This window comes from Xyrauchen texanus, chromosome 18 (genome assembly GCF_025860055.1).
Source record: "Xyrauchen texanus isolate HMW12.3.18 chromosome 18, RBS_HiC_50CHRs, whole genome shotgun sequence".
NCBI classification, from domain to species: domain Eukaryota; kingdom Metazoa; phylum Chordata; class Actinopteri; order Cypriniformes; family Catostomidae; genus Xyrauchen; species Xyrauchen texanus.
In genome coordinates, this window is record NC_068293.1 from 13,971,329 (window position 1) to 13,996,231 (window position 24,903).

The 24,903-nt window shown below is 38.1% G+C and overlaps 2 protein-coding genes across 5 annotated transcripts in view; one reads left to right on the forward strand and one right to left on the reverse strand.

Moving 5' to 3' along the window:
- LOC127659331 (receptor-type tyrosine-protein phosphatase-like N) overlaps positions 1 to 10,772 on the forward strand; it is a 31,674-nt gene extending 20,902 nt beyond the window's left edge. The window contains exons 13-23 of the mRNA XM_052149106.1: positions 2,809 to 3,018; positions 4,248 to 4,460; positions 4,808 to 4,955; positions 5,203 to 5,276; positions 5,436 to 5,513; positions 5,882 to 6,001; positions 6,092 to 6,258; positions 9,083 to 9,136; positions 9,254 to 9,318; positions 9,430 to 9,503; positions 10,040 to 10,772. Of these exons, the coding sequence (XP_052005066.1) occupies positions 2,809 to 3,018; positions 4,248 to 4,460; positions 4,808 to 4,955; positions 5,203 to 5,276; positions 5,436 to 5,513; positions 5,882 to 6,001; positions 6,092 to 6,258; positions 9,083 to 9,136; positions 9,254 to 9,318; positions 9,430 to 9,503; positions 10,040 to 10,111 (1,275 nt within the window). The 3' untranslated portion in view covers positions 10,112 to 10,772. The remainder of the gene's footprint in view (positions 1 to 2,808; positions 3,019 to 4,247; positions 4,461 to 4,807; positions 4,956 to 5,202; positions 5,277 to 5,435; positions 5,514 to 5,881; positions 6,002 to 6,091; positions 6,259 to 9,082; positions 9,137 to 9,253; positions 9,319 to 9,429; positions 9,504 to 10,039) is intronic.
- An 879-nt stretch (positions 10,773 to 11,651) lies between these two features.
- LOC127659334 (dnaJ homolog subfamily B member 6-like) lies at positions 11,652 to 23,792 on the reverse strand. 4 transcript variants are annotated; one of them, XM_052149111.1, is made up of 9 exons: positions 23,538 to 23,792; positions 19,534 to 19,620; positions 18,385 to 18,494; positions 18,243 to 18,296; positions 18,031 to 18,147; positions 16,506 to 16,595; positions 16,183 to 16,300; positions 15,818 to 15,888; positions 11,652 to 14,236 (listed from the first exon to the last, which is right to left on the reverse strand). In XM_052149111.1, exons 2-9 carry the CDS (start codon positions 19,596 to 19,598, stop codon positions 13,701 to 13,703), a joined length of 1,161 nt encoding a protein of 386 aa, XP_052005071.1. In that variant the 5' UTR covers positions 19,599 to 19,620; positions 23,538 to 23,792; the 3' UTR covers positions 11,652 to 13,700. The 4 variants fall into 4 exon arrangements, with proteins under 4 accessions (XP_052005071.1, XP_052005070.1, XP_052005069.1 ...); XM_052149110.1 differs by having other exon boundaries at positions 19,534 to 19,626; XM_052149109.1 differs by lacking the exon at positions 23,538 to 23,792 and adding an exon at positions 19,725 to 20,230.
- Between the last annotated feature and the right edge of the window lie 1,111 nt (positions 23,793 to 24,903).

A 24,903-nucleotide genomic window follows, 5' to 3' on the forward strand; every position in this document is an offset into this window, starting at 1 on the left:
GTGCTTTCTCTCCTCTCTCAGCCTCCTCATTTCTCTGCCTGCCCCTCTCAGACCTTGGGGGGCTTTTGTCCTCTTGTCCTCTTGTCCTAAACCAGCTCATTTTTCCTGCTTGCTCCTGTGCTCCATTCTAAAAGCCTGTCACTCTTCCTTTTGGGGCCTCTCCAGAGTAGCAGGTGAGGCGCCCCACACCCCTTATCTCCTCCCCCATTGTCCTTCTGTCCAGCCGCTCACCCTTGCCTCAACACCGCCCCCTCCCTCCTTCCAATCTTCTCTCCGGAACATTCATCCAGCTTTTTAGAAGAAAAGGCTGAATTTGAGTGGGAACAAGAGGGACAGAATGAAACATGTGAGGAATGAAGGGAGAGTGGGTGTGAGGAGGGCATAAAGAGATGGGGAACGAATTTTGAGAAAGGATAGAAAAGTAGAGAAAGCGTCTTGACCTCTTTGTGGTCAGACTTAAGTGCTCATTCACTCACTCTTCCTAGCTCGGCTAGCTGTGTGCTGCATAGCCTGTTCAGATGGTGGTGAGGTGTCAACCTGAAGATCTATTCCACTAACAGCACACTAGAACCAGTGGGTGCTTGAGTGAAAATTACATCCATTGTAAGAATAGGTTGTTAAAACTTCATCCTGCTTTTTTATTTTTTATTGATTTGATCCACATAAAGATAGTAGTCTTTAAATAGTCAGTTATATGTAGCTCCATCATACATAAAATCTCTAAAAAAGATTGTAGTCAGTATAAGTACATTTTCAGTTTATTCCACTGTAAAAAATGTTTTGTCGGGTAACCTAAATAATTTTCTTCATGTGGTAACATCTAAATTAACTGGTTTTATTGAAGTCAAAAATGTTATTTAATCTGAACAAATCTTTTTATTTATGGGTGTAGAAAGAGATTCTTACATGAATATTCCAGATTCAATACAAGTTAATAATGTTGGCATAATGTTGATTACCTCAAAAATGTATTTGAACTCATCCCTCCTTGTCTTTAAAAAAAGCAACAAACAATGTTTCAGTGAGGCACTTACAAAGGAAGTGAATGGGACCAATGTTTGGAGGGTTTAAAGGCAGAGATTTTAAGCTTATAATTTTATAAAAGCACATTAATTCTTCTGATAAAACGCATGTATTATTTGAGCTATAAAGGGTTTGTTGATATTACATCGTGATGGCAATTAAGTTGTAATATTGGCTATAACTTTATACAGAAAAGGTTAGTTAGTGATTTTATCACACTAAAATTGTTTATGTCTTGTGGCTTAATTCTGAAAAGGTGCAAACTTTAACATAAAAAAATTGGCCCTCATTCACTTCCATTGGAAGTGCCTCACTGTAACCTCGATATTTTGCTTTAATGAAAGAAAAGGAGGAACTAGTCAAAATGTATTTTTTTGCAAATCAAAATTATTCCACAAATGCTGTTGATTGAGCTGAACTTGTATTGAACCCGGAATATTCCTTTACAGTAACTATTGCAGGTTACCACTTTTAACAACATTTTTAAGAATCTTCTATAAATTGTTAAATGTTCATGCTTGGGTTTTCTCCTTTTATATTGAGAATTATACGCCTTATTAAAAAAATGCTTTGGATGATATTTCAGTGTTTAATTATTAATGACATAAAATATGCATATTATTACTTGAAGTGGAGGTTTATTTTGGTACAGCGATCCTTTCATTTCTATAAATGTAATCAAATTCAAAGTATTTCCATGTAGTTTTACACCACATATTATTCAATTTAATGAGTTAAGCATACTGACGATGGCATCTCTCCTCTCCTCTTCTGTCCTGTCCACTCCTTTCCTGCCCTCTCCTCTTCTGTCCTGTCCTCTTCTCTTCACACCTCTCCTGTCCTGTCCTCTTATCTCCTCCTCTCCTCTCCTCTCCTCTGCTCTCCTCTCCTGTCCTGTCCTCGCCTCTCCTCTTATCCTCTCCTGTCCTGTCCTCTCCTCTGCTCTCCTGCCCTGGCCTCTCTTCTCTTCTCATTTCCTTTCCTCTCTGTGATGACCATGGATTTCATTGAGCGTTCTGTTGTTGCCATGGTAGCGCTATAGCCTGTTCTCCCCTGCTAAGGCTCCCAGACACCATGGCAACGCCAACAGGCAGGGGTTGGAGACACAGGGGCAGAGGGTTGAAAAAGCGGTTGCATGACATCAACAATCATTGCCAATCACTGCTTTCATTCTCTTATCTTGTTCTCTTGATGTCTTATTCTAAAGTACACACTGTAAAATAAGAGAGAGAAATTCATAGATTGACTAAAGATAAATGAGAATGTGCAAGAGATCCCCTTGCCCATTGAGCATTTCCTTAGTTGTTTACTTGCTAGTAATTATTCAGAGGGGCGGGCGGGCCAGTGACTTCCTCTAATTATTTCAGGGAGTTGCGAAGGGCTGGCACGTGGCTGTGCGTGAGTGTATGAGATTGTGTACGGGTTGCCAGGGTAATTAGTTGATGATGGCGGTGACATCCAACTTGTTTACACAGAGTCGAGACAAAAGAGAGGATGAGAGAGTAAGAAAGACACTTGTGCCATAGAGACCACACAAACACTGCACCTTCCATGCTCTCTCATTTTACGAGCATTAAACTCTTTCGACTGTGCAATAATATTATATTGACTTGTACAGATTGATTTAAATAATATATTAATTATTTGAAATATATTAAATGTTCTTATTTATAATTTTCTAACATTTAGATTTTTCCTAGCGTTGCTTAAATGGTCTCTCATTTACATTGTGCTGTCTGACATTTACACTATTTATTTCTTTATCTTTTTCTCCCTTCACCATAGAGGAGCGAAGGGCGTGGTTTGCCTCAGGCCACACGGGTAGGGGAGGGCTCACATGGGGTCGTTCTGACAATGGTTGCCATGGCATGTGTGGGCATGGTGTTGTTGGTTGCCTTGGGAATTGCCTGTCTTCGCCACCACACCCGTCAGATAGCCGCAGGCAAATTGGGTCTGGGACCAGAAGCTGGCGTGGAAACCCACTTTGACTACCAGGTACACATAGACACACAGATCCACATTTTGTAGGCAAAAATGATGACAAATGTACATAAAAACAGAAATATGCCATAATGACAAAAATATTACCACCTTTCCTGTATGAAGGACTTGGAATCCTTTGTAGGCCTGCAGTCTGAAATACCTTAATTAGAATCTAATGAATTATATAAAATAAATAAAACATAATTAATTTTAATAAATATTTTTAACCAATATATCAAGAAGTTTAAGTTCTCAGCTTGAGAGTAGCAATTGAGATTTTCAGATGAACACAACAAGCACTTAAAGGGATAGTTCACCCAAAAATGTTAATTCTCTTATTATTTACTCACCCTCATGATATGCCAGGTGAATAGAAAATATCTTCAGTATCTTCAAGAAAATATCTTCAAATAGTTCAGTAGGTCCTTAAAATGCAGGTGGATGGAGATTTCACAGATAGTCAGCATAAACGTGATCCATATGACACCAGCTGATTAATGAATGTCTTCTAAGGTGACATGATCACTTTTGGTACAAAAAAGATAAATATTTAAGTACTTTTTAACTATAATCCAACACTTCTGAGAGGGTGGAATTCAAGCAGTCTCTCTTGTGACATCTTCACGTTGCCATGATACAGACATAATCTCACATTCTCCACTAGGTTGAGACATCCAGGATGAGTACACAACTACACCATTGTGATTAAAAAACATTTAAATACAGATATAAACTAAAACCAACCAAGCTTCTGTAGTGTTCCTCCTACACATTTGTGAAGAGTGCTGCTCTTCCGGCTGTGATTCACGTGCCTCAGTTCCAAATGCCAATGCGTCTCACGCACGTACCACTGCTGACCCGAAGCATGATTTAGAGTTTAAAAAAGTACTTAAATATTTATATTTTTGCACCAAAAGCAATCATGCCACTTTAGAAGACATTCGTTAAACACGTGTCATATGGATGACGTTTATGCTGACTGTGATTTTTGGAGCTTCAAAAGAGAAATATCCATCCACTTGCATTTTAAGGACCTACTGAGCTAAGATATTTTTCTTCAAATGTGTTCTGATGAAGGAAGAAAGCCATACACACCTGGGATATAATGAGGGTGAGTAAATAATGAGATCATGCTGGTATTAGTGATATTGGGAAATGTACAGTACATGAGACAGTGAAGATTATCAATTTGAAATATTGAATGCTCTGTCAGTAATGATAAGTTCCTCTGGGTCTCTCAGGAGCTGTGTCGCCAGCACATGGCAGCCAAGTCCTCGTTCACCCGTCCGGAGCCAGGCGGTCGGCGGGGGACCGACACGTCTCGAGTCAGCAGCGTGTCGTCTCAGTTCAGCGACGGACCGCAGCACAGCCCCAGCTCTCACAGCAGCACACCATCCTGGAGTGAAGAGCCCGCACAGTCCAACATGGACATCTCCACTGGACACATGATACTGGTACACACTGGCTCACTCCCACACCCACAAAAGCAGACACAACAAATGTAATTCAGCCAAATTTACTGAGTCTGTGTCTTTAAAATTCGTCATTATCCATACTCTAATTATCATTTTAAACACTTTTTAGTACCAGCTTTGTTTCATATATTCAAACATGCACAGCAGTAAATTAAACAGAAGTATTACAGACTCAGCATAAGCGCAGATCCTCAAATTTGTTCTTTAACTCTAGTCTAGTATACAGTCATTTTTCCATGTCCAGTCCATTGTTAATTATATAAAAAAAGCATTAGACCGGTCATGGGTGACCAGCGGAATGTTTAAAGTTCACTTCTGTTGTTTAGGCATATATGGAGGACCATATGAAGAATAAGGACCGTTTGCAGAAAGAGTGGGAGGCTCTGTGCTCGTACCAGGCTGATCCGAGCTCCGTCGCTATTGCCCAGAATGAAAGCAACCTGGAGAAGAACCGCTATGCTGACTTTGTGCCCTGTAAGAGCAATGTGCCACTTTTTTTAAAAGGAATATTTATTACTGTGATCTAATCCACATACTGTGCTTTTTGCAAAGGACTATTTTGACAGTGAGAAATGCCCCAGATCATGCAACTGAAAAATAAACAAATAATAATGATAATAATAGCAAACCATAATCTGTAAAATATTTCAGTATTCTTAATAATACTGAAACTCCATTTCTGAACAATTGTTGGGGGCTTACATCACAATCTATGTTTTAGATGACCATTCACGAGTGAAACTAAAGGCAGAGACCAACCCCTCCAAAGAAGACTACATAAATGCAAGCACTATAGTAAGAAACTGCCACAGTAATATATACAGAACTCAGACATTTATATAAGTAATATTATGTATTGTAAATTACTATTAAGAATTGCTTCTAGCAAAACATGGAACAAAAGTGATAATGTCAGGAAAGGCTCTTTATTTATTCTGTTGTCTTTACCCATAGATTGATCATGATCCACGCTTACCCGCTTATATTGCCACTCAAGGACCATTGGCACACACTATTGCTGATTTCTGGCAGGTAAGGTGCACCTGCTGAGGGTGATGATGAAATGGGCAGATATTAAGAGCTAGATTTAAACTAATAATATGTTTGAATCTAGTTTTATTCTGATTGACTTCAGAAACTACCCTAAGACCTAATTTATGTACATGTATAATAAATAGAAAAATCGTATACTCTGTATCTCAGTGATAAATTATTCTATAACGCTTTACAATAAGGTTCTTAACACATGTATTAATCTTGGTTTTAATGTCAATTTATAATTAGAATATTGTTAGTTCATGTTAACTATTGCATTAACTAATGTTAACATATGCAACCTTATTGTGCTAGTGTTATCAATAATAAAACATTTTCTGCCACCGTGTTTCGATGTGTGATAGATGGTATGGGAGAATGGGTGTACTGTTATAGTGATGATGACAGCTCTAGTGGAGGACGGAGAGAAACAGTGTGAACGCTACTGGCCCGATGAAGGATCTTCTCTGTACAACATCTATGAGGTGAAAAACATAATTGAGTCATTGCTCTAATGTCCCTTGTGGCTTTTAGTTTTTTGTCTTTTCTACCTTACCTTCTTCTACACTTCTCAGGTGAATCTTGTGTCCGAACACATCTGGTGCAAAGACTTTTTGGTTCGTAGTTTCTACCTGAAGAACGTTCAGACTCAAGAGACCCGCACTCTGACCCAATTTCACTTGCTGAGCTGGCCCACACAAGGCATTCCCTCCTCCACGCGACCCCTGTTGGACTTCCGCAGGTACTGAACACCACTTCATTCACTTACAGCCTTGATTTCTATGAAAAATATATATATTGACTATGGTCAATGTTGCTGATCAATTAACACATTCACATTCTAATGTGATTAGACACACATCACAGTTTTCTCCAAGGAGGCATTGGAGGCAGTGCCTCTGAAAAATTCAAAGAAAGTACTGTATTTGACAGTACAGGGGGGAAAAAAGCGAAACAAATATTACTAAATATTACCATTACCGACAGCTACATCAGTGGATACAAGCTAAAGTGTACAGTGAATGTGAAGGGGTGACAGCGAAAAACAGGGATGTAGTCACAGGACAGGGGACATAAGAGTCCCCTATGTATTTCAGGCTTGTTTATAGTTAAAAGTCCTGTGTTATACACCAAATATGCATTTTGCACAATAAACTGCTTTTGGGGTTTTATTCATTTTGTAGCCTCATTTTTTGTGGCTTTCATTGTAAGGAAAAACAAACTTTTTTGTAGTCTATAAATAGATTTGAAAAAAATATTGGACGATTAATCATCGATCTGCCTTTCCCATCACCTTAGTCTATTGGTATTGGCAAAATCCACTATCAGTCGACCTCTACTTGAAATGATGATCCGTGAGTTAGCTGGATTTTGAGCACTCTGCTCAGTCAAAGTCCCTTTCAAGGCAAGTCAATCTAATTGGCAGCCATCTTTGTAATACTCCCGGGCAGCTATTTTCTATGGATAGAAGCAGCATAAAAGTACAGCTCCTATCTACTTGAATGGGGAAAGACCAAAATCTCCAAAACTGTTGGTCAAGATTGTCATCAAATAGCAATCAGCAGTAATATCTAACAACAACGGTATCATAAATTGTGCTTCTTTAGCTCAGATCACACCAGAAAATGCTATTTTCCTGGCTGGTCCAGTTAATGTGCAGGTGTGATCTTGAGTTGACTGGCAGGTGATGTCTGTATCTAAAAGGTGATTGGCTCTTTTATCTGTAAGGCGGTATTTCCGTTTCTACATCCGCTATATTTGGTGTTCCAATTTTTCCCATTAATTTCAATACAAGTGGTCCATCTAAGGCTAAACAGTCTCTGGCTCTGTGAAATTAAAAGTACTTCTACTTATTATTACACCTGTGCTGTTTACACACGATTTGCTGACTGATGGTCTGAAAAAACTTGACTTTTAAAGGTGCATGTAAAGGGATCAATGGAAAGGAGGAGGCGAGAACCGGCTTGACGATATAAATAATGGTTTAATGATAAACTTAAAAAACAACATAAACACACACATGACGGACATGTCCATTAACGATCTCTCTCTCCCGCACGATCCCCTGCAGTCGACCTTTTTTTCACTATTCACAATCAGCCATTATTCATTTAATCCATGAGTGAAAGTGTATTTTGAATGTAGTTATTATCAATGTAAAATGTGCCAGATTTAGCCAAGATGGCCAATTTTCATCTGTAGTGCCTGGGCAGGTTGATTTTAAAAAGAAAGAAAAAGAAAGAGAGATAGAGATAGAGGGAGAATACACAATCAAAAATAAAACTAATATAAACTAATATCAATTAATAAAAAAAACTACATTTTAATCTAAATGAATTCTATTGGAAGTCTATTTCAGTCATGGGTTCCTCTAAAAGCAAAGGATAATTGACCAAAAACTTTTTATCAATGGCAGTTACAATCACCCCTTGTACTAGCTCTTGTGTATCTTCCTGTTAATTTATAAATATACTACTAGAATATAGGTGGAGCAAAACCATTCAAAATCTTAAAAACCAACACTCAATCAGCAAGTGTCCAACAAGACGGTTACTGAGAATATGCCAGTAGTATTCAGCTGGTCATGTGATTCTAAAATGGCAGCCCCCATGAGGGCACCCCTGCCCCATGTAGAATAAAACAGCTTTTATAGGATTACTGATATGACTACAGTCCTCATCTCATGTGAGTGCCCATGATTTTATACATGTGTCAAATTAATTTCTTCAGTAAAACATTTATAATAGGGAAAAATTACCGAGTGCACCTTTAATAATAACCTAACAGCTGCTAGTAATAACAAATAAAAGATACAGGTAACATTGTTATTACTGTATTATTGTCGTCAATATTTTTGAAGCAATGTAAAAAAAACAATATTTATAAAATGTATAAACTTGGTGTTTAATAAACACCACACACCACTAACACATACACAAATGGTTCATCCATATCTGACTATAACACATACCAGTACTTTCCCTGCTATTTCTTCCTAACCCTGATACTGTATGAAGGTCTGCTTCATGCTATGGTTTCCTTAAATCTGTGGATGTTGTCACAACCTTGAAGATCAGACCCCTCAGTTCCTCACCCTTGAATGCCTCTGCACTTTGGACTTTCCTTGATTGTGCTCTACATGCTCCACTGGCCCTGCTTTGCCCTCTGCCTCTCTCTCCTCATTCCAATAATCTCTCTGCCTGTGATGGACATCGGTAGGTCCCTGGACGTAGCACACCTCCCAGTGTCATTTTTGTGATTTGCAGCTAGTAGTCTGGGTCCAGTTGCATAGTCACAAAAATGATCATTGGTAGGTGTGAGTGCAGCTGGAGTGAGGCTTAACAGATGCTCCATCGCCCCTCTCCCCTTCCTCCTTCCCCTGCCCTTGAAAACAGACGGATGTATCGTTACTTTATCTCCTCTGTTGACAGAATAGTGAATTGTAGGGCATGACAAATTGAAAAATTGTGCTCATTATGACATGCCCAGTTTTTTTTTATTTGATTTCTCTCTGTCTTTCCTACCTGTTTTTAAATGCTTATGCATCTTTTTTTTTTTTTTTTCAGGAAAGTAAACAAGTGCTACAGAGGACGCTCCTGCCCAATCATTGTGCACTGCAGGTAAACAGCAGCAATATGCATCTCAGACTCAGTGTGTTAGTGTGTTTTGTCATTACTGTTTTCATAGCAATTGAATCATTTACAGTAAATGAAAATTGCGTTTCCTGTTTCAAACAGTGATGGTACTGGCAGAACTGGCACCTACATTCTTATTGACATGGTACTTAACCGCATGGCGAAAGGTAAGCACCTCATTACTTGTTGAAAATGTAATCTCTATACAATCATTAGATACTTTATTTCAGTACACCATGCATGCACTGCATGCTCACAGGCTGTTTGTATGTTTTCAGGTGTGAAGGAAATTGATATTGCTGCGACACTGGAGCATATTCGTGATCAGAGACCAAGTATGGTACGCACGAAGGTATGTGCAATTCTTTTATTTATTTTTTTAGATGATTTCAGCATGTGAGAAGCCTTATAATAAATTAGTGCTAACTAAAATGAAATGAAAACATTTCATTCCTTCAATGAAATAAAAATAGAAAACATTATTTTTAAAACTAACTATCACACATTTTCATAACTCATAACCATCTTTGGGCCAACAATGGACGCAAATTCATTTTAGTTTTAGATACACGGTATATTATTAAATGTTACCTTAATTAAACATGGTAATGTCACAAGATAATGATAACGCTACAGAATGTAACCATATTTGGATGAAATAATTAACATATTAACTCGGCAGCCCAAAAATACTAAAACTAATATAAACATCTAAACATACTAAATTTAAACCGAAAACCAATGAAAACTAAATTGGAATTGAAACTTAATTAAAAAAAAATCTAAACTGTAATAACCTGGTGGTTGTGCATGTTTGTGTTTGTTTACAAGAGCCTCTTAAAGAGTGTGTGTTTGCTGTAGAATAAATATGCTTGTTTCTCTCCTCAGGACCAGTTTGATTTTGCCCTAACAGCTGTGGCAGAAGAGGTGAATGCCATTCTGAAAGCCCTTCCTCAGTGAGCCACATTCCACTGTGTTCCTATTACACCCTTCTGCTTACATATTTCTGTTTTTGTGCACTTTACGTCAGAAATTTAAACCATACTCACTTTGTAAAAGACAATGAAAGATTTCGGTGTACTGGAAATATTTTACAGGGGCCAAATTCTTCAGTCCTTACTGTGTTTCAGGGAGAACCGTAGCTTTATGCGACATTATCATTCTAAACTCTGCAGTAATTTAAAGTGACCTAATTCTTGATGATTGACAGTAGTGTTGTCTTTTTTACAAGTATATTTAATGTTTGATGTTTCAAATGCAGAGTCTCTACATTTACATTCTCCAAATGCTTTCTCTACCTTGGAATGGCCAAAAATGCAATTCATATGTCAAATGTGTAAAATAAAAAACATGTCTCATGCTGTCTAACATGAGCACACAGTATATGCACAGCCACGTCATCATGTTCCTGTAAAAACATTCTGTGCTTTCACATTCTTAATGTCTATTGCAGCTTTTACGTTGTGTGATCACTGTAAATAATTCACTAAGAGCTGTTTTTGTCTGTTCCTGTTGCAAATGTTTCGAAAATTATATAAAAAAAGAAAGAAATTTATGTTTATACTATTCCAGTCTAAAACTATAGTTTTTAAATGGTTCTGAATTAAACGTCAATCTGTGTAGCAACCCTGGTTGATGTGTGTGACTTTATACTGTCCTCTCTCTGTCATAATGATTATGCAGACTGTTCCTATTCATTAACAATACCAAAAATGTTACACACAGCACTGTTAAAGGTAAATGTTAAAATTCTTTCTCCTGTCTAGGCCTTAATATGCAGAACTACTGTAGATCATCCAAGCTCAACCAATGGTGTGAGTTAGGAAAAGGACTATTGTTTGTGTTTGCCTGACTAACAGAAGATGGGGAGAGTGTTTAAAAAAAAAAAAAAAACACCGTTTTGTGCTTCTAGTGGCTTAAAAAGGACACTTCACCGTTAAATCACAAACTAAATGCCCACCAAAGTATGCTTTGGTGGATCTATATTATTAGAAGACTTGCAGAATAATGATCAAATTCAGATATTTTATATAAAACACAGGAACTTATCTGAATATATAATAAACCGTTATCATGAATAGGTATGAAGATTTTAAATTCTCAAATATAGTGCTGGTGTACATTCATATTGTGATTGTTTCATTCATTATTATTAAAAATGCAACTAAAGAATTTTGTCCATAAGACACTTGAATTATTTCATTAGACACTTTTTCTGATCAGTGCAGGACATAAATATAATCATGTACGAAAAAAAATCCAATCTTCCTTCTCTAAGGGTAAACACACATGCATACTCAGCATGTACATTATTGACCTTTATGTAGTGTTGCCTGTGGTTTTTTCCAAATAAAACTTTGAAAAGGGTCTGAGCAGCAGGAGTGCCAGGCAAAGAGAGAGACAGAGAGGCAAAAAGAAATAGCAGAGCACCAGGGGCACTTCACCTGCTGAGGGTAGATGGATGAATCAGGTGTTATTATGAGGACTGATTTATAGGACCATAACTGATTTATTAGAATTCATTGTTTCTTACATTAGTGTCAACAACTTCAGGTTGCCAATGATTAAAACAGCATTTATTAACAATATAGTCATTTAAATATCACTTTCTGAGCAAAGAACTGAATCCCCCCCCGAATTAGGATACTTCTGAATTGAGACATGCTGTCTCAATTAACATTTTCAAAGAGAGTAAAGATGTTTGTAAATAAATTGGTTTTGCTTTACAGTTTATATAATTACACAAAATAACTTGTTTCATAAACATTCACATGGCAGAACATTCTAACGTTTTGTCCTTTGTCTAGTGTTTTTTAAGCAGAACAAATGTTGATTTATTGAAGTTTTGATAGTTCATTTCAGATCACACACCTGCTGGCTATTATGAAAGAAACTACACAGGCAATCAACAATAATTAAAATGTGCTTTTTTGGCCAACATGTACATGAGCTGACACATGAAATATGGCAACCACAGCCATGCATTTTAATCTTAACAAAAAAGGCACAAATCATTATCAATATTGAACTAGAAATGAGGGTCATTGTCAATCAGTTATTTGGCACATTGTAATGAATTGAAAAAAAAAAAATAGGGATCTACAATCTTTTAAAAGTTCCCAGAGTTTGAAATTTTATAACTATTTTCAAATTAATCAGGGGAAAATGAAAATTGGTGTGATTTCTTTTAAAAAAAAAAAAAAATAAAAAATCTTCATCTCAAAAAAATACAACCAGGAATGAGGCACTTGAAACAACTGAAAAACTCTAACTTGCTCTGCTGCAATTTTATATATTTCAATTTAGTGGTAATAAAAAAATGGCAACATTTCATATTTAATACTTCATTTAAAGGTGCTTTAAGCAATTTCAGCTGTTTTGCTACCTGCAACTATTTTGCTAACTTCAAAAGGTGCATTCAGTCTTTTATTTGCCTGACTGAGAAAAACGATTCATAGGCAGAGAGCATTTCTGACACTACCGTATAGCTGGCGTTTTTTTTTTATTTGCTAATATTGATATGAGCTAATATTGCTTTTTTTTGCATGGTTCTAAAAACAAAATCAAGCAGGTATAGCTGCAGCCCAAAGATCTCCAAATGGGGACAGAATTAATCTCCAAAAGAGGGCGGGGTAACTCCAGAAGGGGGTTGGTCCAACTCCAAAAGGGGGCGACACACGGATAGAGTTAGGGAAAGGGACAGATTTGGGGCTCTGTAGGTCTTTGCTGTGGGTTTGGAAATCCCAACCCTATTTGGAGCACGGCTTGCAGCTTCATCCTTCTTAAAAAAAAAAAACTGCTTACCCTTTAATTTTTCAACATTTATTGCGTATTAAGCCAGTGCCATACTAGCTGATTTTTCCAGTGATTTTCAGCCAGTCAAGCGGAGGGAGACTAATGACATACCGCTGAGAGACGCGAATGTACATTTAATCACTTGACTGATGGGACTCCCTCTGAATTAATGGTTTCAAAAACTGAAAAGGCACATCAAGCTTGCTTGAAAATATGGATTTGTTGCCGAGTCGGGCTCTTGCATTCTCATCAAGTGAACAATATGTTTCTTTTACTGAAGAACTGACAAGATGTGAAGCTGAGTTTTATCACACTCAGAAGTATATTATCACAAACGCTAGAGTAATTCATAGTGATTCTTTCACAAAGTGTTTTCCTGCCTTTTTATCCATCAGAAGGCAGAGCCACAACACTCCTGTTGTTATTTCGGCGAGCTCCATGTGAAAGGGAATTGCAGTGAGTTTTGAGTTTGCTAGTGTGGCACCAGCTTTACCTGTAGTCAGTGTATTAAGCAGATTGTGGTGAATAAACACATTTTGGCATATGTTATTTATATCTCAAGGAAAGAATATACAAAATCAGCACAATCATCCTTGCACAATGCCATGAGCCTTGACACAAGAAACAGAGAGCTATAAGTCAAGGCACAGTCCAACACTTCAGGAAGTATCAAAAACACACCAGATGAACGTAGGGCTAACACACTGCTAACATCACACAAGTTCAACAAGCAAGATTATTCCACGCACGCTTACTAACAGACCACGCAATGACACTTTCTCTTCTTTTTGATCATATTATTCCCATTGGCCACTGTTTTTTCACTCTCCTTCAGAACAACACTCTCTGGATGCAAATGTTTGGAACCCCTAGCCTGTCCCTTATCTGCTACTCTATCCTCTGGAGAACAGGGGGTGCTGGGTGCTGAATCATCTGTCCCAGCCCTCTCAGATTTGATTTCCTCAGTGGCACGCCTGCCATTCCCACATTCACCACTACCATCACCCCTTGTTTGCTTCACCTTCCCTCCCCCAGCACCAGAGATCATGTCCTTTGCCCACTCCTGGGCCTCCATCTCCGACAAGCTGTAGGCCAGTGCAATCTGCAGGTCTTCGTCATCCTCATCTTCGCTGGCATCAGGACATTTATACAAAGGGGCAGCACTGAAGGAGCGCAGGGCAGGGTTTGGAGAGCTGTTGTTGGGGGGCCGGAGCAGTGGCTGTCTGGAAGGCTGACCCGGCTGCTCTCTATGTCTCAGTTCTAAAGCTAAGGCCATCTCATCCTCCACACCTGCACACACAAACACAGCTGAATGTCAGATCACTTCTACATGAACACATGACACGTGTTGAAAATATTAGGAAAATCAAGAGGCTAGTGTAAAATGTTATAAAGAGATATTCCCCACAAACATTGCTTTGTGTCCAGGACAGTGATATTTTGAAATGTACCTATTTTCCAGAACATTCCAGATAGATTCAGTGCCAAGTAAACTTTCCAGTAATATAAATAGTAGTATAAATACAGTGGCCTTAAGCCCACAGTTCAGTTTAGTTCCAGCTGCCTAAGTGGATACATATCTGCATTTTTCTGAGATGGCATCAAGAGGCTACAAGCATCCGGCAGACACATTTTGCCATGTCTGCAGCCAATTTATCAAGACAAGAGTGAAAAAGTACTCCATGGAAGCATCTGCTAAGATGTGTGAGGCCTACAAGGCATATTTTGGCATGCCTGTTGGGATCAAGACAAACCCTGGGCACCTCATTTCACCTGTGAGCACTGCAAAAAAAAAAAAAAAAAAAACTCTGGAAGGTAAGATGGACAATTGTTGCTTGGAATTTTTTTTTATCAAATTGGTACATTTTTTTAAATGGTAAAAGTTTTTAATATAAATGTTTGTTTTTGGGATGCCTTTGGGATAGCAGGAACACCAAGGTGCAATACCACAGGTGGGACTAGCCACAGTGGACAGAGTTCTCTGTGGGGAGGAACAACGTCAAGTGGGAGCCACTGGTGGACCCCCGGAAGGTGCCGATGCCACCACTGCACATCATGGGCCTTATGAAACAATTTGTCAGAGCTCTAGATAAGGAGTCAGCAGCCTTCAAGTACCTTCAAGACTTCTTCCTTAAGCTGTCTTAGGCAAAGGTCAAAGCCGGTGTCTTCTTCGGACCACAGATAAAGAAGATCCTGGAGCGCAATGAATTCCCCAAGAAGCTCACTAGTAAGGAGAAAGTGTCTTGGAACAGCTTTGTCGCAGTGGTTCGGGGCTTCCTGGGCAATCACAAGGCCAAAAATTTTGTGGAGCTGGTTGAGACTCTGGTGAAGAACTACGGCACAATGGGCTATAAGATGTCCCTAAAATTCCATATCCTTGATGCTCATCTTGATAAATTCAAGGAGCACATGGGTGCGTATTCGGAGGAGCAAGACGAGCGCTTCCATCAGGATATACTGGACTTTGAACGCCGCTACAAAGGACAGTATAACGAGAACATGATGGGAGACTACATTTGGGAGCTGATTCGTGAAAGTGATTTACAGTATAACCGTACATCTCGAAAAACTACTCACTTCTAAATCTTTTGTAGTTATGTTTGTATTACTTTAGTATATATACATGTTCATTTACATTCATATGTTGTTTTTTCTGACTTTATGTGAATGAAAAGACCAGTTTTCTCATTGGAAATAGGTACATTTAGAAATATCACTGTCCTTTTCACAAAGCAAAATTGTTGAGAATAATAGCCAATATTGAGGCATAAGCAATTAGGAAATAACTCTTACTACCCAGGAACCAAAAAAAAAAAAAAAAAAAACATTTGTTACACTGTTATTATTAAAAGATGCAGAAAATAAAATTACCATTGATTAGGATAGATTTCAGAACCCCGTCCTCCTCAACCTCTGTTCTCTCCTGTCCATTTTCTGTGACCCTGTTTAACACAGTGAATTTACTTGAATTACTGGGACTTTCTGTAGGTCTGGCTCTTGCTGTATGGCAAAGTATATAAAGTATCTATTACTATTCTACATCAACTGCATTGAATTTCCCATTATTATCAAAATGAATAACAAAATAATAATCTGTAATTAAAACTGCACTTTACATTGCCATTTTTAAGTGGGTTAAGATTATTTCAAATAAGACAGCATTTTAAATTGTTGAATTACATTGCATACGGAAAAAGGGTAACAGTAAACATAATCATAAAAAGAAGCAAACTAACTTTTTTGTGGTGATCCGTTTTCCGTTGACAATACGAGTGGAAGTAGAAACAGACTTGAAGTTTGCCCCTCCCATGCTGCCCATCCCTCCAATTGAAGAAGAGAAGGAGTTGAAGTCAACTGTTGGTGTCAGAGAGAAAACAAATGTAGCTCATAATGAATATAAAATAATTGTCACTAAGTACTTGAGGCAACATTATCATATCAATATGTTCTGATCTAGCTGAGATTGGTGTTAACAAGATATAAGAATTAAGTCTTAATCTGGAAGTATATGCAAAAACCGACCCAGATATACATAATGTAGACCAGTTTAAAAACAAACCATTTGCTGAGGGAAATGAGAAGAAGTGACTGGGCCCAAGCCTGGAGGAGCTGTGAAACCCACTGTGCATTCCGCCAAATGGTAACTCATCTAATAGGAAAGTAGGAGGAGGTAGAGAATGAGAGAGGGTTAAAGTGGGTAAGGCAAGTGAGACATTGAAGCAGAGATCAAGGGAGAATGTGATGAGCTTGCTGTGATAACAATGCTGCCATGCAAAGGCGAAACTTGGTAACCACACATTTTTATCGGGTCTCTTAGTAGTCTAGATTGTGATCCATCATGTGACAGACAGATCAGCTATTTTCAGATTCATGCTCTTATCTAATCAGTACAAAACTAGGTGTGAATGTACAACACATTTGGCTTGACAATTAAAAATCTTTATGGCTATTTTCTCCATTTGAGTGGTGTAGTTACTCAAGGTAGACCAATATATCGGTTTTAGTGATTAATCAGTGCCGATAGTTGCTTTTAGAACAACTGGTTATTGGCAAAAAACTATGCTGATAGATGTCGATTGTTGTTTTCATTTTATTATTCTTCTGTGGCACTGGGGGATTCTACAGAGGTGAATTAAAAACTACATTTGTTAAAAACAAAAGACACCTCATGGGGAGTTTATTTTTCTATCTAAATATTTCATCATTGACAATATTCATCTATATTTTTATCCTCACTTCAATGCGTATTTTGTTATTTTGATTAGATAATCAAGTGTTCTAATATAAGGTGAAGGTGTACAGTGAAAAATGAAAGTGGAAGAAAACCTGCTCTTTCAGTACAAATATTGTGACTCCAACTTTCAAGTACATTCTATAAATATATATTTTTTTTAAACTATCGGCCGATTAATCGTTATATGCCTTTTCCACTACCTTAGGCTACGTCTACATTAATCCGGATACATTTGAAAATGGTGTTTTCGTTTCAAAAAGCTCTCCATCCACACTAACATTTTCAAGTGTTTTCCAAAAGTTGCTCATCCACACTGAAACGTATGAAAATGCTTAAATCTTGTCACTTCGCAAGCGGAAAATCCCTGCTGCATGTGCAGTCCGAAACACAATTGTCCTTGTGTTCTGTCGTTGGACACCTATTCCGAGTGCTGCTATAACACAGGTCCCAATCTTGATTGTTTTGGTTGGATAGATCACATGATAAAAATGCGTCATCGTTTTCCAAAGCATCCGTTTTCACAGTCCACACTACAACGCGAAAACGGCATTTTCAAATGTATCCACTTTGGAGTGCGTTTTCAAAAAACTATGGTTTTGTGGACAAAAACACCGTCTCAGTGTGGACGGAAGGCCAAAACGGAGAGAAAAAGATGCGTTTTCAAACGAAAATGTATTAGAGTGGACTAGGCTTTAGTTATCGGTTTCATAAAATCCACTATTGGGATATAGGGCACTATGTGTGGAAGGGAAATTCTTACACTAAGAGAACACTCCCAGCAGTCTATGTGAGGGGTTTAAGATCAGGTAAGCAAGAAGCACATCTATAGACTAAGTCAATGAGAACCCACCAAAGAAGTCAGCGAATGGGTCCCGCCCTCCGAAGAAGTCTCGAAATACCTCATCTGGGCTGCGGAATGTGAAGGTGAATCCTGGTAAGTCGTCATGAAATGAGGAGCTTCCAAAGCCTTGGAGACAGATGTAAAAATCAAAATAGCTTTGAGACCTGACATAAACACATGTTGCAATAAGACCATATCAACCGCTGCAAAGATTTGCACACCTGAGCTTGGCAGGTCCGATCTACCGTATCTGTCATAAGCTTCCCGTTTGCCTTCTTTGAAATGACAAAACACAACAGCAATGTAATCAACTTTCTAACAAGCCATGTACATTTATTTTTTAGCTAAAATATGATATCTTACTGTCTGAAAGAACTTCATAGGCCTCTGCTATCTCCTTAAATTTTCTCTCCGCCTCCTCCTTGTTGTCTGGGTTCTTGTCAGGGTGCCACAGCAGAGCCAGTTTCCTGTAACTGTATACACGCACATAAATAAACTGGTAAGTAAACTTAGCTTGACTGGCATCTCAAGATTGTCTCATATGTTGCGTTAAGAACTGATATACAGGCATGGATATCCTGATCGGTGTACATCATTTCAAGGCCATGGCCCAGTCATTGGAAAATTGCTAATAAATGTTAAATAGGAAGGTAATTCTGGGAGTATGGCTTTACTGAAGATATTAGCATTCAAAAAGTCAGACAGATATTCGTAGATACAGTATAATGAAATCTAATGACATTCAGTTATTAATTAGGATAATATGCTTCACAATCTGTTGAGCCACTAATGGTTAAACAATATAGTCTTTACTTGCATACATTAGAGTCAAATTTAATCATATTTAAAAGTAACTCCAATACTGCAATCCAATGTTAAAGCAAAAGTTCACCCAAAAATGAAAATTCTCTCATTATTTACTCATCCCTCATGCCATCCCAGATGTGCGACTTTCTTCTGATGAACACGAACAAAGGTTTTTAGAAGAATATTTCAGCTCTGTTGGTCAATTCAATGCAAGTGAATGGTGACCAGACTTCAGAAGGTCCAAAAGCACATAAAGGCAAAATAAAAGTACTCAATAAGGCTCCAGTGGTTTAGTCAATGTCTTCTGAAGCGATCCAACCGGTTTTGGTTCAGAACAGACCAAAATGCAACTCGTTATTCACTATAAATCTTGACATTGGTGATCGTGATTTCAAACTCTATTACAATTCCTAGCACCATCTAACACTCTGTGCATGAATAAGATATATAAGTGGCTATTCTTGCCCAAAACTAATTAGATTTCTTCTGAAGATATGGATTACACCACTGGAGTCGTATGGATTACTTTTATGCTGCCTTTATGTGCTTTTTGGAGCTTCAAAGTTTTGCCCACTATTCAATTGCATTGTATGGATCTAAAGAGCCAAGATATTCTTCTAAAAATCTCCATTTGTGTTCTGCAGAAGAAGGAAATTCATACACATCTGGGATGGCATGAGGGAGTTTAAGGAAGCTTTAACTTACGCTTTCTTGATGTCATCTGGAGAAGCATTTCGTGACACACCCAGAACATCATAATACTCCACCATTGCGCCCTTTAGCTCAGTGCACCTGTTTCTTACATTTGTGAAAGTGAAATTAAAATCAACCAAATAGGTCACAAACTATTTGTAGATTGTTTCAAAACATTTATGATTTTTCAGAGCAGTGATTACATGTCAGTTAGTCATGTTCACACGACCAGGCATGAGCGAGCATTCAAATCAACTGCAATGACATCAAACATAACAACAACTTTGTTGAAATAACAACTGAAGGCCATGCAATGCGTTTTTCACGAATCTAGGACATTGCTGACATTTGTTTTACGATGATTTAATGTTAGGAAATCAATGTTAAATTCAAAGTTCTAGGTTCTTCGACGGCAGAAAGTTTAACTTGGAGTATGTTGTATTATTTCATTTATAAATACACTCCTAATTCAATGAACTGTTGCTGATGGTGACCCAGTTCGTCACAAACTGCTGGACTTGGGACTGTTTGACTGAATATGGTCTGTTATTACTCTGGAGTCTGGCCTGCCCATGTCTGGAACTCTCTGGAAACTGGACACAATGTGACGTTATTTCAAGCCCAAACTTGAAAATCGATTTGTGTGGGCCATTTGGCCACTGACAGCTGCGGTGCAGTTTTAACATGCCTGTTAGCCCCATAGAAACACAAGTCCCTACGGTTCAGGAGAAGAAGAGTATTTTTAGGTTTTCGCAAATTTTCAACGTCACGGGAAAATCCATCATGGTGAAAGTAATGGGTCCTTAAGGCTTTTTTGTTCCCCATGAGGAATGAGGCATGTACACCAAGTTTCAGAAGATTTAGACAAATGGCGTGGAAATTGTATCACTTTGAATGAAAAATCACTTTGAAAATCTCTACTTTCACTTTCACTTCTCTCTTAAGATTTTTTTTCTGTTTTTTTGTGTGATTTACATAAGCATATCACAAGCAATTTTATTTGAAAGACTATCTAGGCACATAATAACACTGTATAGCTGTGACTGTTTATAACTATTTCAAAATGTAGCCTACAAGCTCACACTTTAAATGGTCAGTGCTTTGATTTTTAAATCATTAAAATAGCAACAGATCCAGTGAAAAAAATGGAGTGATTGTGTTTACATGCCATTCAAAAACGTGGCATTTTACAAGGTAAGAGAGAAATAAAAAAAACTTAAAATAATACCATTTGTACTTCTCAATTACTTGGGAATGTCTATGTTCAGGACGAAGGCTAAATTGTTACTGTCTCTTTAAGAGGCTTTTATCGCATGATACGATACTTAAGGCACAGTTCAGTTTAATCTTTTGAGAACTGAGAAGTATCATTATTTTCGTTTTGTGCCATGTTTGTTGCATTTGTATTCATTGTGAGATGATAAAATACAGACTGCAGTGAATGGTTGATTTTGTTCACTTGAATTTTGTGACGTGTTTCAGAAAAATAATCGCTGAAGACAGAGACTGAGCACCCTGTTTATTTATTTTACAAAAGCACAAGGTTTTGTTGTTATTTTAAGTGTACACAAATAAAAGTACGACTTTCATAGTTTGTGATGATGTATTAAATGTATCAGTATGGGCAAAAATGGCGCAGTATTTTGTTTAAGTTGTTTCCGCTGTTTCGAGAGAAAAATATAGCAGGACGTCATCTGGAATAATGCCAGAATAAAATATAATTATTCCAGATTTCTTTCTCAACTGTTTGTTCACTTGAGACATAACAGACTCCTCAATATATCATGTATTTTGACACTCTGTTGTATGAAATTGTCCGTTCAGGCGCAAGCAGCAGCGAAAGACATCGGAGTGCGTGAGTTAGACGCGACGCGGCTCAGCTGTAGTCACACAAACAGCTTCGCAAACATGTATTTGAGTTGTTTTGACATTTGTTGAGTTGAATAGTGTAAAATCGGCTTGAATGTTCAAACAGGCAAACATTGTATACAACCGACAAACCTTCATGATGATCGCGAGCAAAAATGATCTCGCCTCGCGGTTTGCGTGTTGTCAGAGACAATTAAACAACATCATTCTCGGAAGTTTTGATACGTTAGGATTGATCAGCCCATCCCTACTTTCTTTAGACATATGTTTCATGTTTGTGTAAGTTTTTGTGGCGTGTTTCAGAAAGATATTCGCTTAGACAAAGAGCACACGGTTTATTTTCTTTATTTTACAACAAATAAAAGTACAACTTTCATAGTTTGTGACGATGTATTAAATGTATCTGTATGTGCAAAAATAACGCAGTATTTTGTTTAAGCTGTTAACGCTGTTTCGAGAGAAAAATCTTAACAGGACACCACAGCGGCATCCGTGTTGTTCACAATAATTCATAATTAAATATATTGATACCCAATTTCTTTATCAACTGTTTGTTCACTTGATACATAACAGACACCCCAATATATCATGTATTTTGGTGTATGAAATTGTCCGTTCAAGCGCATGAAGCTGTGAAAGCGAACTCTCATCGGCGTCGCGGCGTTAGTCGCGACGCGGCTCGCTTCGCTGTGTCACACAAACTGCTCGAAAACATTTATTTGAGTTGTTTTGCCTTTGTTGAGTTGAATAGTGTAAAATCGGCTTGAATGTTCAAGCAGGCAACCATTGTACACAACCAACAAACCTTCCGTGAAGATCGCGAGCAAAAATGATCTGCGCCTCGAGGATTAGCGTGTTGTCAGAGACAATTAAACAACATCATACTCGGAAGTTTTGATACGTTAACGCTGTCTCGATAGAGAAAAATCTAACAGGACATCACAGCGGCATCACTAGACCCCTTCAATAATTCATAATTCAATATATTGATACCCGATTTCTTTATCAACTGTTTGTTCACTTGAGATATAGCAGACACCCCAATATATCATGTATTTTGGTGTATGAAATTGTCCGTTGAAACGCAAGAAGGAAAGCGAACTCTCATCGGCGTCGCGAGCGTTAGGCACGCGACGCTGCTCGCTTCGCTGTGTCACACAAACTGCTTTCGAAAACATTTATTTGAGTTGTTTTGCCTTTGTTGAGTTGAATAGTGTAAAATCAGCTTGAATGTTCAAACTGGAAAGCATTAAGACACACAATTGATTTGACATACCTCCATGCAGACGCAAAATGTCTTCTGTAGTCTAAGTCTGGAGCTCCACCCACTAGGAGACCGAAATGCTTCATTAGAGAGTTGCTACAGAAGAGCTGCATGTGGTAGACAGAGTTACTCCAGTAGAGGGAGCCTCTTTGCTCAGCCAATGTAAGTGAATGGGATTTTACATGTGGACCATATTTGTCCAGTAGAGGGAGCACTTTTGCTCAGCCATTGTAAATCAATGGGATTTTAAAAATTTTTGATCATCTTTTGTGTGTACATTTACATAAACACGTCCATTTCAGCCATTTTGTATTGTATTCATTTTTGCTAAGTAACGTTTGGAAAGACATACATACTACACACGTGTGCCAAATTCCAAGTCAATTGGAGCTGAGGTTCAGGAGAAGAAGAGTTTTGTAGGTTTTCCAAAATTTTCACTGTACAGGAAAATCCATAATGGCAGAAGTATGGGTCCTTGAGGCTTTTTTGTTCCCCATGAGAAATGAGGCATGTTTACAAAGTTTCAGAAGATTTGGACAAATGGGGTGGAAATTATATCACTTTGAATTTTTGTTTTTTGGGCGTGGCCTGTAGCGCCACCTATGGGCGAATGTTGACCATTCTTGGTTTGGGGGTACCCGTTGGCATGGAGTATCAATGTGCCAATTTAGAAAATTTTTGACCAGTGACTTTTTGAGCTATTGGGGCTCAAGGAGAAGAAGAATAATAATAATAATAATAATAATAATAATAATAATAATAAAACCGACAAATACAATAGATTCCCTCCTTACGGAGGAATCTAAATATAAAGTACAGTATTTGAGAGATCCAGCAAAGCCAATGTCTCGTCTCAGCGTTCCACTCCAATTACAACACTTACCTTTTTAAGACGTGTATCCACCCAGGAGGAGCCGTGCCTCTGTAAACAGTTCTTGGCTGCGATATTTCGGTGAAGCCACTAGAACGACACAGTCCGTCCCAAGACGCGGATCACAGGAACTGAGGCCCTTTTTTAACGTACGCGTGGGTACGGAATTTCGTTAGACGCCCACGCTTAACGTAATTGAGACCCAACTTCTATAACTGTATGTGCTTCAGCCGTCTGCTGTGAATACGGAGCGTCAAGATCAGCCGAGCGACAGTTAAGTAAACAGAACGTGTCTGTTTACGTCACGTGCCCCGCCCACTACTGCGCCGAAGAAGCCATGTGAAAAGTATGGAATGTGCTTTCTTTTGAGTGAGCTACCCTTAACGTTGATAGCATGAAATAGCTATTAGTTGTTTTGCTTTTCTTGGTTTTAGTAATCGGGAATGTATTGGTCTCTAGGCCTAAATGACAGGTGATTGGAGAAAGGTTAAAAAATAAGACGGCTTGGCTATGTTTGCCGAAACGAAAAATCAATGTAAACTGACAATAAATAATACAATACATTATTAACTATAACTTCTGTTTCTGCCATACATAACATTTACATAAACTGGGATTTCTATACAGTTCATTCAATTAATCCACACACAAAGGATGCCGTTTTCTTGAAGTAGTTTAGTTGTGCACACATGCAATATCAACAATGCCCTCTGGTGGTACATCAAAGTAACACCATGTATAATAACAAACATCCTCACTAACTGCAGCTGCCTATATTCATCTTAGTTGTACCTGATGAATAGACCTACTTGCTGTTCTCTTTTTAGGAACACATTCCTTTTCCATATGATTCTTTTTATTTTTCTCTTTCTGATATATGCTGTCTTCTTTCCTAAAAATGTGATCTCCCCTCCCCGTCAAGTGCACAGTATAGCGTAGCCATTTGGTTCAAGATCCTGTCCCACCTAATCCACATTTGTCTCCTCTTATTGACCCTTCATTAATTCTTCATGATCTTAAACATGTAGACTCTTTAGCATCTTCCTCTTTGTTGCCTTCTTTGTATGGTTTGATGATTTATGTTTTAACTTGTTTTTAAAACGAGTCCACCCTGATTCTTGTAACGCAACTTAAAAAATGAGCTCTTCCCGGACTTCCTAGATTGCCTATTAAAGCCCATAGACTGATTTTCAGGTGAAGGGAGCGGGTCGCTTTTGACGGAAAATTCCAAAGGATGTGACGTTTATGTGTGCTAGCCTCAGTGCTTCTCTTCCGCTATTCAACGGCGTAAACAGACAGTCTGCAACACTAAGTGATGTTATCTTAGAGATGAAATCCAGCAAATGTCCGGCTCCCAGCACAACACCGACTCCTACAC